The 17,848-nt window shown below is 45.7% G+C and overlaps 2 protein-coding genes across 2 annotated transcripts in view; one reads left to right on the top strand and one right to left on the bottom strand.

Moving 5' to 3' along the window:
- TACO1 (translational activator of cytochrome c oxidase I) overlaps window positions 1-17,848 on the bottom strand; it is a 742,329-nt gene that overhangs the window by 346,557 nt on the left and 377,924 nt on the right. The gene's annotated exons all lie outside the window — the stretch shown is intronic.
- ERN1 (endoplasmic reticulum to nucleus signaling 1) overlaps window positions 1-17,848 on the top strand; it is a 77,879-nt gene that overhangs the window by 15,397 nt on the left and 44,634 nt on the right. The window contains exon 2 of the mRNA XM_082706641.1: window positions 9,985-10,105. Coding sequence (XP_082562767.1) covers window positions 9,985-10,105 — 121 coding nt within the window. The remainder of the gene's footprint in view (window positions 1-9,984; window positions 10,106-17,848) is intronic.

Raw genomic sequence — 17,848 nt, 5'->3', positions numbered from 1 at the left:
TTCTAAAGACCCCACCTACCCCGTCTAATTTGCAGTGCCTTTTGGTATGTTGGGTGTCTGTGTAGAATCCACAAATTACATTTTGGTCTCCTCCAAGAGCTCCTGCCCCCCCATCAGAGCAGGATGCTTACTGATCTTCCTCTGCCCCGGCCGAATTCAAAGGGGAGCTCCAGGCCTGAAATAATTTAGGCTTATGGTTGTCAGAGAGCCATGATTTTAAAGTAGTGAAATTATAGTGTAGTATAGTGAGCCAAGGCCCAGACGGAGAGGCGGAGGTCTTGGTTCCAGTCCTACATCTACGGTCTACGGTTAACCATCTCTGGTGCCTTGGGCAAGTCACTTCACTTCTCCAGGCCTTGGCTTCCTCTCTCTTTTTCATCTCCAAAATGGCCTGTCCCAGAAGCCGGAAATAGTCCCTGCTGTTTGATCTGTATCATACGGAGCCATATGGCTTCAATGCCTGTCAGGCTAATTGGAGAGAAGAACGGGGTGTGGCTCACTGGGCCAGTAGGGAAGTCGTATTCCTCAAATGTACTTGTTGCAACAGTGGGGATTCTGTCTAGGGAAGAACAGACTGGCCAGGTATCTCTCTCAACTAGAGGTGGCGTTTCATAGTGTTTAACTTCTATTATAAAGCTTGGCAACATCTGGCAAGCTTAGGTGGCAATTAGGTCATAAATATAGTTGTTTGTAGATCATTTTTATTCCACTAAAGCACTTACCCACATTTTGTTTGGCCCCAGTTGTTCCCCTCCCCCAAAAGAAATCTCTAGCCAATGTAAAGGGTGAAATTGACAGTTTGAAATCAGTTGCAGTTATTAGGAGTGAAAATTTTGGTTTCTAATGGAGTCCTGCCCCCCCCACCCCCTCTTGGAGTTTTTGAAGGGGGACTTCTTTTTTTTTTTTTTTTAAGATTTATTTATTTGACAGAGAGAAATCACAAGTAGACAGAGAGTCAGCCAGAGAGAGAGAGAGAGAGGAAAGCAAGCTCCCCGCTGAGCAGAGAGCCCGATGCGGGACTCGATCCCAGGACCCTGAGATCATGACCCGAGCCGAAGGTAGCGGCTTAATCCACTGAGCCACCCAGGCGCCCCTGAAGGGGGACTTCTTCACAATACGTTTAACTGCACCTGAGTATGCAAGCTCCAATAGATGGAATCAGGCTTTTTGTGAGGCTGGTAGTTCCCCACTGTGCTGGCGGTTGATGGCAGACTGTTCGTAGTGTAGTTCATTTCCCATGCTGTTCCATTAAGGTAAGTGAGCCTCACAGGGCTCTCAGTTTTTTGTTTTGTTGTTGTTTTTAGAGATTTTATTTATTTGACAGAGATCACAAGTGGACAGAGAGGCAAGCAGAGAGAGAGAAAGGAGGAAGCAGGCTCCCTGCGGAGCAGAGAGCCCGATGTGGGACTCAATTCCAGGACCCTGAGATCATGACCTGAGCTGAAGGCAGAGGCTTTAACCCACTGAGCCACCCAGGTTCCCCCAGGGCTCTCAGTTTTTACAAGATCCCAATTGCTGCTGTTTCCCTTTGGTGAAGGCAACTAAATAATAGTGGCAACACCTGTATTCTGAATCTCAGCCACTAAAGGATTGTGAAACCTTGGGTTTTAGTTTTCATGTCCATAAAATGCTTCGGGGGCTGTGGGGATTTGATAGCACCTGAAACAATGAGGGCTTGTTCCCTTGGCCATGGTGTGCCACAAGGTTTCCCGTAGCACCCTTCATGCCCAAATGTATTTCCCCCTCCCGTGGTGTCAGTATAAGCGGACGGCAGAGCGACCATGAAGACAAACAGAAGTGCCAGCTCCTGGAACTCAGGCACTTGGCCCCAGAACCAGTTTGGGGGGAATATATTCACCTGTTGTAAAGGTAACCTGTCTTTGGGCTCGGGAACAAGCGGACTTGGGAGGAACCTTTTATGGCAACTATTAGAAGAGTAGCCTAAACTGAAGAATTTTAACTGTCTTGGGTGGTGGTTAATTACACCATACACAAGAATTGCCACAAATGCAGCCTTAACTCTCTTAGCCGCTCAGTTTGGAAACCACACAGGGCTGTTCGGTTAGGCCTTGCCCTTTTGTGCATCCCAACCAGACACTTGACTCCCATCCAAAGCAAATGTCATGGTTACCTTTATTGACTTAATATCAGGAAACATAACAGCCAGTAGTCCGGTTAGAAGGAACTATCGAGCTGATGGATTATTGCTGACCTACCCCTGCAGCTCAACAAAGTAGAATAGGGGGAGGAATGATTCTGCAGTAGACAGAGGTCACTAAAACCAGACACAGTTAAACCGGCAAATCTCTTAATATCCCTAATGTCTCAATTCTGTTCTTCATCTTTATCCCAAGGCAGCAGGCAGGAGACTAAACACAGTGAGTTTTGTGTGTCAGTTGGTACCCTTGGCTATATATGGAAGTCTCCATGTTTGGAAAGGAGCACTTTACTGTTGGATCAGAAATGTAAGTGAGATGGAGGTTGGGGAACAGAGTATGATTCGAATAAAAATCTCTGTCTGTCTCTCTGATCAGGCTTTTACATATGATACCTTCACAGGTAGGCTCTGCTAGTTTAGACCCCTTTTCCTGATTAATAAGAGGCTTAAACTCCTGAGGACTTTTTTTTTTTTTTTTTTTTTTGGTTAATAAGAGATCTTTATGTAATGGGAGTGTGCTGGCAATTACTGGGCACTGATTTCAGTCTTCTGCTTTGATGAATTCTTGATAGTTTTTTGGCAGTCATCTGCATGGTCTTCTACGATGTGATCAGTGGCTGTATTAGGTACTTTTTTTTTTTTTTTTTTTTAATTATTTGACAGTCAGAGATCACAAGTAGGCAGAGAGAGGGAGGGGGAAGCAGGCTCCCTGCTGAGCAGAGAGCCCGATGTGGGGCTTGATCCCAGGACCCTGAGATCATGACCTGAACTGAAGGCAGAGGCTCAACCCACTGAGCCACGCAGGTGCCCCTCTATTAGGTACTTTTATAAAGCAACCAGAACTGCAAATAGCCAGGCTTTGTTGAAGTTTATAGTGTGAAGTAAATGATATTGCTGTAAATAGAATTATAGATACAAATGCCCTTTTTCTTGAATATTGTTCAGTGCCTGCCAGGGGACCATGTTACAGAATACTATTTTAAGGTACTTTGTGCTGGGGACGCCTGGGTGGTTCAGTGGGTTAAGCCTCTGCCTTCAGCTCAGGTCATGGTCTCAGGGTCCTGGGATCAAGCCCCGCTTAGGCTCTCTGCTCAGCGGGGAGCCTGCTTCCTGCCCACCCTCCGGCCTGCCTCTCTGCCTACCTGAGATCTCTCTGTCAGATAAATAAAAAAATCTTTTAAAAAATTTAAAAAAAGGTACTTTGTGCTGAATTGACCTATTACCACACAGGTTGGCGTGTGTGTGTATACGTGTGCATGCATGTGTGCATGAGTAAAGCCCCTAAGGGTGATGTCTTATTATGGCATGCCAGAAAGTGTCTTACTGATCTCTTATAAAATCAGTTCATCCGTCCTGTAGCTTTCAGCTAATTATGACCAGCAGAATAATCCGGTCTGTTAGCCACTACCCCTCTCCTCTGTCTTCTTCTCCATCAGAGGCCACCTCCGGTACTCCATCCACACAAGCAGTCTCTCTTCCCTCCTTTGGCATTGTGCATCCCCCACAGAGAAGGCCCTTCTCATCTCTGAGCATTGTTGCTAAGATTAATAATTGTAAACTCTGATTCCGTAGCACATTCTAATCCATTCAAAATCCATTATTCTGCATCTGGGGACATGCAGTTTTAACTGTTCTCAAGATCACATGTATCCTTAAGTAGTAAGACAAAACACCACGGAAATCTTTCTTATCTAATCCTTCCCATGCTTGGAGACTTGTTTTACATCTTACCTATAAAACCATAATGTGTATGTATTATCCCAACCAAAATGAGCTCGTAAGTCACTTTACCTTCACTTTGCCTCTGTTGCCAGTGCCCAGTGGGTTTGAGGCCTGGCAAGGAGCCACTGCACTGCATAAGGCAGACCGGTTGTAGTTGGGAGGTGGTAGGTTCCAGGAATTTAGGTACATGCTATCTTGTGTAATAATATTTTATTGGCAGCATGCCAGTATCCTTGCTCGAGTAACGCAAGTATTGTACTTTTAGTTTGGAGGAATTACTTTTTTAGCCTGAAAAAAAGAAACTAAAACTGGGTTTATGCAATGTAAAAGTAATCCAATGAAGATGGAGGAAAATTACTTAAAAAAAAAAAATTAAAAAAAATGCCTCTCAATAGTTTATTGGTCCATCTCAATGGTGTATCCTGGAAATTGGTGTGGTACTTCTAAAAGAAAAAAAAAAATCATGATGTTACTAGCCGGATTATTATATTCTAATATTATTGTGCAGACTGTGGTCTGCTGGAGCGCAGGTAGGAAGTAGAGAAGATTCAGAGAAAAGATTGTAACTAGTTTTACGATTTCTGCTTATCTGACTAAGCTACTGCTACAGTGTTGTCATATAGATCGAACTTGGGCTTGACTTGATTGATGGGCACGCCACCTGAGAAGGATGTGGCTCCCTTGTTCACGGTGGTGGGTCTTCTGGGTGTGTATGTACACCTCTTTTTCGGGGGAGTGGGTCATCACCAGTGTTGTAAACAGAACCAGCACTACCACACTTACCAAGCGTAGATGACTTTGGAAAGCTGGTAGGAGACACATGTGCGTGGCACCACTCCTTCCCACTGACTTCAAGATGAAAAGTCTGTGCTATTTTTATTAACTTATTTCTGACCCTTGTTGTTAGGTAGTCAGTGTGTGGCCTGTTTCTTGAAATGTGTGCCTGAAACTTAAGTACTGTATTTCTTTGGAAAATGCAGCATTTCTGCAAACCCTGATGGGGACCACTGGGTTCTCCCATGTTCTGAATCTTGGAGGAGCTGGTGTGTGCTTCCTTGCTCTTCTTCCTTGGCGGGGGCTAGAGGGTGAGTGAAAAGGAGTAGCCACCTCAGTGGTAGACACAGCACCCAAAAATGAAACTAAGCCCTGAGCTTTACTGGTTGCTTTCCAGGCACTGGTGAACTGCCTCCTTGCCTGACCAGTCCCAAGTACTAGTTCAAAAATGGGGGTGGGGCAGGTGTGGGAGAAGTGGTTTCCTCTGTTTTTGTGCTGCTTCAACAGATCCAATCTCTGGTGTCCAATTCTCTTTATTGAAGATATTTTTTCTTTCTTTCTTTTTTTTTTTTTTAAGATTTTATTTATTTGAGAGAGAGAGCGTGTGCACATGCCCAAGTGGGATGGGGGGGAGCACAGAGGGAGAAGCAGACTCCCCGCTAAGCAGGGAGCCCATGTGGGGCTCCAACCCAGGACTCTGGGATCATGATCTGAGCAAAAGACACACACTGTACCAACCGGGCCACCCAGGCACCCCTGAAGGCATTTTCTAAACAAAGTTATTTCAGAACTCATTTTAGGAAAGATTTTTTTTCTTACCTGAAATATAAGGTGTTGAATTAATAAATGCAAGAGCAACTAACAGTCAGCTGAGTTTAGAATATCAGAATGAAATTCTCATTTTAACCATCTCTAAGCTGTTGGTAGTTGCTTCCACATCTTGGCAGAAAGGCAGACTGAGTGGTGTGTTTTATGAAGTGGTGTAGATGCTGAGCTTTGCTTTACCATCAGAACCTTGAACATGAGGATGCAGTTCCAGTACTGCCTTTGTTTTCCCAGGAGAAAGGCTCTTGAAGTCCTGGTAGAGCAGGCCTGCCATGAGGGCAGTTTTACCATCACTGAATGAACCTACGTGAAATAAGTGGGTTGTACTAGCTAGCGACCCTTTGCTCAGCATCCTCTGCCCCGAACTGCCCGGCTTTGTTCATTGTTCACAGACAGCATTGTTACGTCGGGGTCCCCTCCTGGGAGAGAGCGAGCGGGGTCAGACTTGGGGGAGGACCAGCTGGCTCATGGGTGTTCAGAGTTAGGTTAGACTTGGTTACCCGCTACCAGTTCTCCCCTCCATGGTGTCACTGTGATTACTTCTTAGAAGCAGCCATCAAAGCCAGGAGTACATATCCCGCTCGCTGGAAAAATGAGTCAGATTCCAGGTAGTCAGCTTAAAGCCGATCTGCAGAATCAGCATTTTGTTTACATTTTCAGGCTCTCCATAAATGAGCGTGTGTAACATAGGGCCTCCGGTCATTTCTTCCATCGTAGAGAGAAGGGAGCCCTGGTGGCTACAATGGCTGGGTGAGCTAACGTGCAAGGTCATTATTGTAAAGCAGCATTTTTAGACGTCCAGGTACAAATGGTTCTGAGCTGTGCTCAGTATCCCAGAAGGCATCTGGAAGCTTATTTAATTCACCTTAGTAATAGCAACTGCCTCCGGAGGCAGGCATTTTCACGCTTTCAAAAATGCTGGGGGAGAAAAGCCAGAAATGTTGTCATGTTAATTTGCCATGTGAGAGAATAACACTGTTCACAGTGGCTCCCCGAACATTCTAATTGGAAACCATCAGCAGCCTCCAAAGAAGAGAGAAGACTGTTGTGACAGGGTTTGTGACGTCAGTGTGGACACTCTGATTAACTGTCAGTGCTCTCAGTTGCTAAATTCAACTTCTAGCCAAACCTGGTATTTTTGAGATTTTCAGAGGACTCTGTTAGTTATGTGATTAGTGTTTTATTTCGATTCACCAACCAACCATAGACAATTGCTCTTCCTGTGGTTTCCAAGATGCTCAGACAAGGCAGGTGGCTTTTGTTTCCACACTAGTAATGAAGCAGCACTGATAGGTTTTAGTAAATATTGACCCATTTGAATATTAATACTGTGATAAGATATATTTGGGGGCATTCAGTTCATTAAAATTGTACTATAGGCTTTAATAACAATGACAGAACTCATCCGTTCCTAGATACGAACTGTCTTACCCAGGGACCTCTTTGTTTCTAAACTTTTGTTTCTGTCTTGTGGACGTTAATGATCAAAGGTGGCCAAGTTGTCTGAGAATCCTAATATGGAAAGCGCTTCATCTGGAACTTACAGGCTTGCTCAAGCTCCTTTAAATTTGAACTTCTCTCCCACCTGCTCACTGGGCCATCTCCTTTCTATTTTACGAAAAATTCATTGCTGATTACACAATTGTATTATAGAAAATTTAAGAAAATACAGGAGAAAAAAGTGTTCCTATAATTTTGTAATTTTTTTTCATCTTCATATGTATAATTTTTTTTTTCATAGGGGCGTGTGTGTTTGTCTTGGGTTGTGAGGGACAGAAATCTAGTTCCAAGAAATGTCAGCAAAGGGGGAATTTCTCATGAGGTTCTTTGAGCCCAAGGACAGGAAGTTGGCCTGAGGAAGGGTCGAAGCCTGGGCGCGCACTCTGTCTGTCAGCTGTGTTTCTTCTCAGGCTTCTTTCCCCATTTCAGTCTTTGTCTCTCTCCCACCCAGCAAACATTCACAGAAATCGCCTGAGTTTAGTTTCTTACCAGCTGAGCGGTCCACAGAGCTCAGTACAATTCTTGTGTCATCCCGAGACCTACTTACAAAATGCCTGTTCTTGAGGGGATTTTTGACAGGTGGAGGGGGACTCAGCAGGCCTTTCCACCTCTTGGTCCCCAGATGTGCACACATTCTTCCCTTTTGAGTTATTCAGTCTCTAGACTGCCCCCATCTGACATGGTCCTGCTGTCCCCCATCAGCTGCAAAGCCATTCCACCTTCTCCGTGGGAGATTCGCCTTCAGTCTCGCTGAGCGACAGCACGCAGTGGTCTTGTCTTTGGGCCACTGTTCTACAAGCCCGTGTGCTCTGGGCGATGTGCGTTTCGGGTGTGAGCGGGTGCAGATGAAGCTTCTCACCGCCTATACCCTGTAGGCTAAAAGGATTTCATCCCCCAAACACTGGACTCCCTGCTAGGGTAGGCACCACCTTTGCTGAGGCTTCTGTTTTCCCAGCCAGGTAAAAAGTAGACACCTCGGGGCACCTGGGTGGCTCAGTGGGTTAAAGCCTTTGCCTTTGGCTCAGGTCAGATCCCAGGGTCCTGTGATCGAGCCCCACGTCCGGCTCTCTGCTCAGCGGGGAGCCTGCTTCCTCCTCTCTCTGACTGCCTCTCTGCTTACTTGTAATCTCTGTCTGTCAAATAAATAAATAAAATCTTTAAAAAAAAAAAAAAAAAGCAGACACCTCTTCCTTGGGTTGAGGCTTCACACCGAGGATAGACTGAGCCAGCAGTGGGGAAGGTTGCTCTGGGTTCTCCCATTCCAGGTGAGTGGCCCTGGCTCTGTTCGAAGGAAAGGGTAGAGCCTCTTCACCTCTAGGCCAGGAGCCGGCAAGGGAGAACAGTGTAGCAGCTGCTTCGGCCCCTCTGCTGGCGGGTTTTCACCGTGGAGAAGGAGTACAGGGACCCGGTGTTTGTCCTGCCATCTCGGGCTGTTTTGGAGACAGACATGGGGCTTTCCTTCTTAAGCGACTAAGTGCCATCCTGGTTCTTACTAAGAGTGTGCAGGTGTTTTGAGGTCAGGCTGCTGTGCACAAGTAAACCCCCAGTCTTGTTGTTTAGTGCTAAAAGCCAGCCATACTCCTGTATTTTGAAATTTTTGTGCCCAAATCCAAACTCTCACAGTATAAGAAAGTTATGTTGGCCCATTTTTAATTGAAGACCCCCAGGAACCGGATAATTTGTGGGACAGTGTGCTGACGAAGAGAAAATCTTACTATATAAGGTGGCATGGCTGAATGGGCCCAGACCTCAAAGGGCTATTGTCCCAGGAAACCTTACCAGCCATCCCCTGTACATGTGTGCATTGCACGTGTGTACATGTGTGTGCGTTCACACACAGCTGCTTCCGTGGAGACTGCGTGGGGGAGGGTACAGTTCTTAGCCAAGCCAAGAGGATAAGCAGACCAAAAAAATCTGCCCAGTATAATTGTCACCACAGTGTACATTAAATCTTGGATTCTGTATTTTTCACATGAAGACTGATAGAAACATTTTTCTGCGTTGCTGTAAATTTTCTGAAGTGCTGTTTTAATGATTGCATAATATTCCATTGAGTGTATGTGTCATAATTTATTTCAGTCATTAAGATCTTGGAAATTCAGATCTTTCCAGTTTTTGTGTTTGTAAATGGGATACAACAAGCGCCATTGGGCACACAGCTTTTTCCGCATCCGAAAACTATTCAGGATGTAGAAATAGAATTATAGGATCAAAAATCTGAGCACTTTTGTGCTTTCCAGAAAGAGTGCACCAACTTCTAATTTTCATTGCTACCAACGATGGATGAGAAAGTAAATTTCACTACCTTTGGCTCTTTTCTGTAAAAAGAGTGCGTGTTTTAACTCATTAAGCATAAAAGGTACATTTTTATTTAAATTATATTTTGATTATAAGTGAAGAACAATTTGGGTTGTGTTTCTCATACATTTTATAACCTTCTTTGAAATCTTGTTGTTTTCTTGTTACATAAATTTTTTTATAAAATGAGAGCTGTTTTTTCCTATTTTGCTTTAAACACTTTGCCCTAATGTTTCACCTTTTTCTAATTCTGTAAGTGCATGTGGGTATATGTGGTATGTTGGCATTCTTCTCTACCATGGAGCTTTGCAAGATGACAAATACTTGACCTTTTTGAAGGTGAAGTATAACCAAGAGAAGGAAGTTCATTAGAAAGCTGAGCAGACTTTCCTCCCGTTTCAGTGGGGGCTACCCATGGATTATTTCAGAATCCTTGTCTTTGTCCTATGAGGTTATAAGCCTATCTGTCTGCAGGGAGGATTGCTGCTTAGATAGCATAAAGCGACCTGGGGTCTAGTGCTGACTTGGCTGTTATCTAGACATGTGCCCTTGGACATAGGCTCTGTAACTGCAATGTCTTCGTCTGTGAGGTGGCGGATTTTAGAAGGAAAGCTTCTGGGATGTCCCCGGGGGTTCTGTGTGTGGTTGTGCATGCCAAAGACGAAGAATCCTATTGAACACGAAGATTCTTCTACATCTCATTGCAGATTTTTGGAAGTCCCAGCACAGTGACGCTTCCTGAAACCTTGTTGTTTGTGTCAACTCTGGATGGAAGTTTGCATGCTGTCAGCAAGAGGACAGGCTCGATCAAATGGACTTTAAAAGAAGGTAATTTTGGCTTTGGACCTTGGGTGACATGGGCATTTGCTCAGCTGCTTTCTGAGGAAACCTAATCCAAAAAAAGAGAAGAACAGTTACACATCTTTAATAAAATTAAAAAGGAGAGTGGCATCAAGGAGAAGAGAGGGAATTTTACTCAGAGGGTACGTTTACAGCTTGAATGGGGATCATTCACCAAATGCATCAACTGAAGAGGCAAACTTTATCTTTTTTTTTTTTTCCTTTCTAGATTTCATGTTTAAGTAGCTCTAGGCTTTTCTACTAATAGTTCTGGCTGATAGGTCTTTCACAAAGGCATACTACATTAAATTTTTTTAAGTTCTATCTAATGATTAGAATCTTGTAATCATAATTACAAGAACTATCTTCTATAACCTCATATTACTCATTTGTTTTTATAGAGGCTGAAATCCTCGAGGGCTGTAAAATTTGACATTCATCCAAGTTAGCCACTTTATTGGGTCTTTACGTTGAGGGAAGTGAAAGACTGAGCTCGTTTCTCATTTAATTTGCCATGCCTCCTTTTTTATGATCTTGTCTTCCTGGTGATAGTTAGCAGAGTGGAGTCCTACAGCTGGGAACTGGTATTTGATTTCCAAAGCAATCTTCCTGGATAAAGCCATGCAAATCCAAGGATTTGGGGCTTTCAGAGTCATCTCTATTATTCTGTCCAGTAATAATTCTGATTTGGCTGTAGATTAGGGTCTGACCAGCATGCCTCTCTTTCGTCACTGCTCTGTGACGTGACTCATTATTTTCATGAGCACAGCGAGTGTTTTTCCTTTGATAATAAAATGTTCCAAAACAGTGTTTTAAGTGGAAAAAAATTGGCATATGTCAGAAGGTCACACACCATTTTACCAGTTCGACAGCAAACCTAGTTGCCACCCAGAGATGATGGCAACTGGGCTACCACAGACCACCTGCCTCACCTGTCTGGCTCCTGCTGGGCTCAGCAGGAATCCCAGGCAGCTGAAAGGACCAGAGCTCTCAGGAGGGGTGGCCACGGGGAGACTATGGATCTGGCCTTTGGCATTGCGTTACAGGCTCCCAGAATGTTATTCGTACTTTCTCTCCTTCCTATTTGAGCCTTTTAATGCTTTTAGTTTTTATTTAAATAATTTTTTTAAACTTATTCATTTGAGAGCAAGCATGTGCGAGAGCATGAGCAGGGACGGTGAGAAGCAGACCCCCTGCTGAGCAGGGAGCCCGCCTTGGGGCTCCATCCCAGAACCCTAGGATCATGACCCGAGCGGAAGGTGGGCTTTTCACCGCTAAACCAACTGAGCCTCCCCAGTGGCCCACCTTTTAACGTGTTGGTTTTTTTAAAGATTTATTTATTTATTTGACAGACAGAAATCACAAGGAGGCGGAGAGGCAGGCAGAGAGAGAGGAGGAAGCAGGCTCCCTGCTGAGCTCGATCCCAGGACCCTGACATCATGACCTGAGCCGAAGGCAGGGGCTTTACTCCACTGAGCCACCCAGGCGTCCCCCTTTTAACGTTTTTAAAACAAAAGGACTGTTCTTTAAATTTTCACAATTTCTGATTTTGTCCAAAGGCGAATTCAACAAATCCTCAACAGAAGGATTGAGATAAACATTTTTACTGTTGAATATTAGGGCTGGGCCCTCAGTCTCAGCGTTCCCAGGCAGGGCATTTTTGGCCCAAGCTACTTCATTCTTGCGCTTTGTTTCTCCCTGCATGTATTGTTTTAAATTGATCTTGTCGAAGTCTTCGTTTCTACAAGTAGCCTTGGCTGTATTGGCAAAACTGTGTCTCACCTTGTTTGTCACTTAGACAAACATAAAAATCCATCTCTTCTTTCCTATACTTTATTTTTAATTTTTTAAAAAGGTTTTATTTATTTATTTGACAGAGAGCACAAGCAAGGGGAGCAGCAGGGAGCCCAGTGTGGGGCTGGATCCCAGGACCCCAGGATCATGACCTGAGCTAAAGGCAGCCGCTTAACCAACTGTGCCACCCAGGCGCCTCTCTTCGCTCCCATACTGTAGAACTTAAAGAATTGTTCTCTCTTTTACTTAATTAACAAGTGTTTAGAGAATCTAGTCTGTGAAGGATACTTTGTAGGGCACTGAGAATAAGCAGCCCGTCCTTGTCCTCAAGGAGCCTGCAGCCTGATAGGGAGAAATGACAGGTGCCATAGCTCCAGCACAGACCCAGGGTTTCTAAGGGAGGGGGTAGGGACTTCGAGGCCTGGAAAAGGGGCCGCAGGTCTGGGGTGTAGGAACAGGTCCTGTCTGAGAGGAGCTTAAGGACTGAGGTGATAGGAGAGAAGCTGGAGGGGATGTTGGCCCCTATGGTTGCATCGAGGCTTTTGTATTTGAATGAGCAGGAAGCTGGGACCATTAATGTGACAGCAGGTGAGTGACTCAACAGGTTTAAACCTTTAATCCTGCAGTGGAGTGTGGGAGTATGGGCTGGCGACAGGGAGGCCAGGGTTGTGCAAAGGGGGGCAGGGGGAAGGGGAAAGGTGGGACAGAAATGCAATCGGTAGAATCCAGCAACAGATTAGGGAAGCAGAGCAGGGAGGTGTTAAAAGACACTTAAAGGGAGAATTTGAGAAATCTCAGCAAGGTCTAGTAATTTCAAGTAATATTTAAGATGTTCTAAGTCTCATTTTTCCGAGAATAGGTTGGCTTTTTTTAGTTAAATTCAGTCCTGGATTCCAGTAGCTGTATAAAATATATAGTATGTATTTCTACAGATCTATGTACTATGTCTATTACAGTGTATATATATACATACACACACACACACAACACACACACATATATTTTTTTCTTAAGATTTTATTTATTTATTTAACAGAGATCACACGTAGGCAGAGACAGAGAGAGGGAGAAGCAGGCTCCCCGCTGAGCAGAGAGCCCAATGAGGGTCTCTATCCCAGGACCCTGAGATTATGACCTGAGCCCAATGAGCCACCCAGGTGCATATATATATATGTATTTCTATACAAAGATTAGAAGTGGTAATATATACAGACCCTGAGTTTTTAATTCAGTTTTAATCTTGCAATTTTTTAAAAAAATTTTTTTAAAGATCTTATTTATATATTTGACAGAGAGAGATCACAAGCAGGCAGAGAGACAGGCGGGAGGGGGGGGGGGGGGAGAAGCAGGCTCTCCGCTGAGCAGAGAGCCCAATGCAGGCCTCTATCCCAGGACCCTGAGATCATGACCCGAGCTGAAGGCAGAGGCTTAACCCACTGAGCCACCCAGGCACCCCTTAATCTTGCAATTGTAACTAAAGTTTTCAGAATGGGTATTTTTAAACCATTAATCTGTGAATCACCTTTAAAGGTATCCCCACATTGCTCTAGGCCCTGAGGATACAGCAGGTGAACGAAACAGACAAAATCCTGCCCTCCTAGAGCTTTCATTCTAGTGGTAAATGGACAAGGAAATAAATTAGCGGATTTTATAGAGGAAAAGTAAAGCAGGGCAGTGGAATTAGGGAGTACCAGGCGTTGGAGGGGTGGGGAGCTGCAATTTTAAGCAGGAATGATGCCCCTGGGAAGGTGTCATTTGAGCAAGAACTCAAGGCGGCAGAGGAGTGTTTAGGCAGCACATAGCAGGGGCAGAGGTGGGAGAGTCTTCGGGCTGGAGGAGGAACAGTGTTGGCGTGGCTGGAGGGAGAGTCGGGGGTAAAGGTGAGAAAGGGTAGCAGGAGTCGAGCTCAGAGCACCGGTCACGTGAGGACACATAGACTGTCTTCTTAGACTATTTATTATAAAAATGCCCCCGCTAATGTCCCGGAATGAAATGTGTAAGACCGTAAGCTACACACATGCACACACACAATTTCAGAAAGAAATGCGTGTATTACCCAGCTAACACTGGAATAATGGAAAAGTAACTTTTACTCACGTGTATGCAGTTTAACACGTAATGATCTGACACACCATGACGCTCCACCTCCGAGTGAACGCGGTGCCCGCTACCACGGACCAAGCAAAACACCAGGATCCTGATGGGGACTGGGTTTCCAAGACGGTGAATAATTCTCGGTAACGCTCCAAACCAAAGCAGTGTGACCTCAACCGATTTATACAGTAGTTACATTCTGAGAAGATGAGCTGTATAAAATTATGCGAAAAGTGCCTTTGTGCTTTTACACAAGTGAGGCTGTGGGATTGGGGAGCTATTAAAGGCTTTTGGCCTGTGGGAGAGTCTGACAGACGCGAGAGCATGTATAGATTTGGGATGGGCTTTGGCTCTGCAGTGCTCTGTGCCCCACACCTAGTGCTTGTGTTCCCCCCTCACCTCCTATACACCCCCCACCAGTCCCTGGGATCACTAAGAAATGCCCTCACAGATTTCCCGAGTACCAGCAAGCTGTGCCCTCCCCATAGAGCCATAGGGCCTGGTGGCTAGTGTGAGGAGGTTGGCCTTTTTGAAGTCACCATTGGAGATCGCTGAGCAGAGGGTGACATGCCGTGGTATTATGGACTGATGTTTGTGTCCTTCCAAAATTCACGTGCTGAAGCCTTACCCCACTGTGTGATAGTATTTGGAAGTGGAGCTTGGGGGATTTAGCTTAGATGAGGTCATGAGGGAGTCCCCATCTCCACCCCATGATGGGATTAGTGCCCCTTTGAGAAAAGGAAAAGCCCAGAGCTCTTACTCTCTCTCACCACAAGAGAACACGGCAAGAAGGCCGCCATCAGCGAGCCAGGAACAGGGCTCTCCCCAGAACCCAACCATGCTGACACCCTGATCTTGGACTTAACACCTCTGGAACTGTGAGAAAGAAGTGTCTGTTGTTGAAGCCACTAAAGCTGTGGTATTTTGTTGAGGCAACCCGCGATGACTAAGACACCTGGCCTCCACTTCACAGGGTCAGCATGTGCTGTGTTGAGACTGAGCTGATGAGGCCAGGAGGAAGCTGCAGACTAGGTGGAGGCTACTGCACCAGTCCAGGCAAGGGAGGTCACGGGTTTGGGTCTGAGTGGCAGTGGGGAATCAGAGTCAAATAGAAGAGACTGCCGATGGAAATAGACACCCCTGTGACTCCCCAAACTGAGGTTGGACAGACTATATCCCTGTTATTCCATTTCATGGTTTCCTGATTTGTTTACTCATTTCAGGGGCCAACAAGTTGGGAGAGTTTTGTTTTCTTTTTTCCTTTCCACAGATTAGTTTTGGCAGGTGCTTTTGTTCTTCACCCAAACATGTGTTGCTGTTCCCAGAGGTGGAGATTTCTTACACCGCAGCAGCAAACTGCACCTAGTACAGAAAATGAGTTTTGTTTTCAGAAACTAACTTGAGGTGTGACATACCAAGTGAGGTGCGATCTTCCTAGGCTGCGATTTTGTGACTGTAGCCACACCAGAACTGTCTGTCTTTGTCTGAAATTTCACCAGTGAAGACAGTTAGGGTGTTTGCTTTCTGCACTTTCAGCCCAGATGCAAACAGAAAGCATTGCTGCCGTGTGTGGCATTAGGTCCGTTTTCTAAAACCTGCTTTGGCTTGGTGAGGCTGAAAAGCTTTTCTTTGGTATCTCCAGGGCTGGTTTCAGGCTTCTTGCATTCACCTTGAAAATACTAGTTATTAAAATGTACTAGAATTATTTAAAAGACTAAACTAGACAAAACAGAGTAAAAGAAACACTAGAGTTATAGGGGAAGATTTTCTTCAGATGTCACGTGTGTTTTCCTTTCTTACCACATGCCTCTTCCCATGGTTCCTGCTGGTGCCGACCACTGCTGCGGCCCCCTGAGTTGGATAAGTGTAGCATGATGCTTTGCCACTCGCTCACTGAATTCTGTCATGGTGACCGAAGTAGCGTCTCTCAAATCTGACTCCTTCTCGCTGCACTCCTTGCCAGTGCCTTAGCCAGGCTTTCAACATCCATTCCTAGGTCACCACAGGAGCTTCCGGCTGTCCTTCAGCCATCACACTGCTGTCAGACCTGCCCTCTAATGACACCACGGACCATGCCACACCCCTGCGGAGCTAGCCTTGTGCCGGCCAAGGCAGCGCTCCAGGTGTGGTCTGCCCAGCTGTCTGCGAGAAGTCCCGGAGGGATCCCAGGCGTCATCCACGATGGGCTGGAAGTTTCAGTAGCTGGTCCTTCCCCACAGTTAGAGAAGCACCGGTTTACAGGGTCTCGTCTGACCTCCTTGGTGTACAGGCAAGGCCCTTCACCATCTGGCCCTCACCCACCCCTCCAGGCCTCAGAGACACGGGGCCTTGGCTTGTGTTCCCTCCCCATCAGCAGCCTGCAGTGTTGGACAGGCTCCTAGTCATCCTTCAGGAGCCCCTTCGGAGGCCACCTGCTTGACCCCTCAAGCTGGGTGGGCCCCTTCCTCATGTGGATTTGGGGGTACTTGTGAATTTTTGTTTATGTTTGTCTTCCCACTGAGTTCTAACTTCTTCTTTTTTTTAATTTATTTTTAAATTTATTTTTGAGAAAGAGCATGGGGGTGGGCAGCAGGAGAGAGAGGGGGAGAATCGTAAGCAGGCTGTTCCCTCAGCCCAGAGCCCGACACGGGGCTTGATGTCATGACCCTGAGATCATGACCTGAGCTGATATCAAGAGTCAGACACTTAACTCACTGAACCTTCCAGCTGCCCCCTAAATTCTAGCTTCCCGAGGCTGGGCTCTCTAGACGGCCAGGGATGCTCTGTAAATGTCTCAGGAACCTAATGCTGACTTGGGTCCCAGAACCCTTCCCACTAAGATGTCTTTTGGAAGCCTGAGAACAGATGAGACGAGACTCTGCCCCTGTGGGATGTGTCATCTGTCACTTGGACCATTGTCCCAGCAGGTTCCAGTTCCTGACCTTGAGTTTCATGTGGATTTCGTGACTTTTTGCAGTTGATTTTCTCTCCTATCCCTAAACAGCGTGCCTGTTCCTCTGGAAGAGTCTGAGGTCTGCCTTTAGAGGTGTGACGGAAATAGAAGAAGGGAATTGTAAGAAGGAACATTTAGTTAGCAGTTCTAATCGGTCTCCTCTTTCGGAATTTTCTAGGCTTAAAACAGCAGTCTCCACACAGAGTGGCACAGATTTCAATTCTGGGGGTCTTCTCCGCAGCATTACTAGGTCTGTTTGGGGATATGATTGTGAATGTTGAAGGCTATGACTTTGTTACTTGTGCCAGGTTTGAGAGCACTCCCGTTGCCCACGAGTGAGTTCTGTGCCGCTCTGCGTCGTGAGAGGTGTTTGGGTGCAGGCTATAGCACTGAGTCATCTTGTTCTCCTCCTTGAATTCTTTCACCATTGATTATAGTGATCAATGTGCACTTTGAGGTCTGAGTTACTTCTGCCGGGGAAGGGTGAGCAAGAACACAGTAGAATCAGAGAGCTGGTGGAAAGGGGGGTTTTTCAGATGACTTTGGTCCCACCGCATGCTTGTCTCTGTCCGACGTGACATTTTGGTGACTTGCAGAGCTTCACCTGCAAGAAATCTCATTAAGTCCTTTTCCGGTTCTGGTGAGATTTGGAATTTGAGGATCAGCTCTTGGTTAGATGCCTGCATGAAAAGGCTCTCCTTGGGGTGCCTGGGGGACTCAGTTAAGCGTCTGCCTTCAGCTCAGGTCATGATCCTGGAGTCCTGGGATCGAGCCCTGCATCTGGGTTGCTGTTCAGAGGGAAGTCTGCTTCTCCCTCTGCCCCTGCTCCTCCCCCCACCTTGTGTACTTTCTCTCTCAAATACATAAATAAAATCTTAAAAAATAAAATAAAATGCTCTCCTATGAAAGCT

Source organism: Mustela nivalis (assembly GCF_964662115.1).
Source record: "Mustela nivalis genome assembly, chromosome: 17".
In the NCBI taxonomy this organism is placed as follows: domain Eukaryota; kingdom Metazoa; phylum Chordata; class Mammalia; order Carnivora; family Mustelidae; genus Mustela; species Mustela nivalis.
The sequence above is the reverse complement of the archived record's forward strand: the minus strand, read 5'-3'. Positions and strand labels throughout refer to the sequence as shown.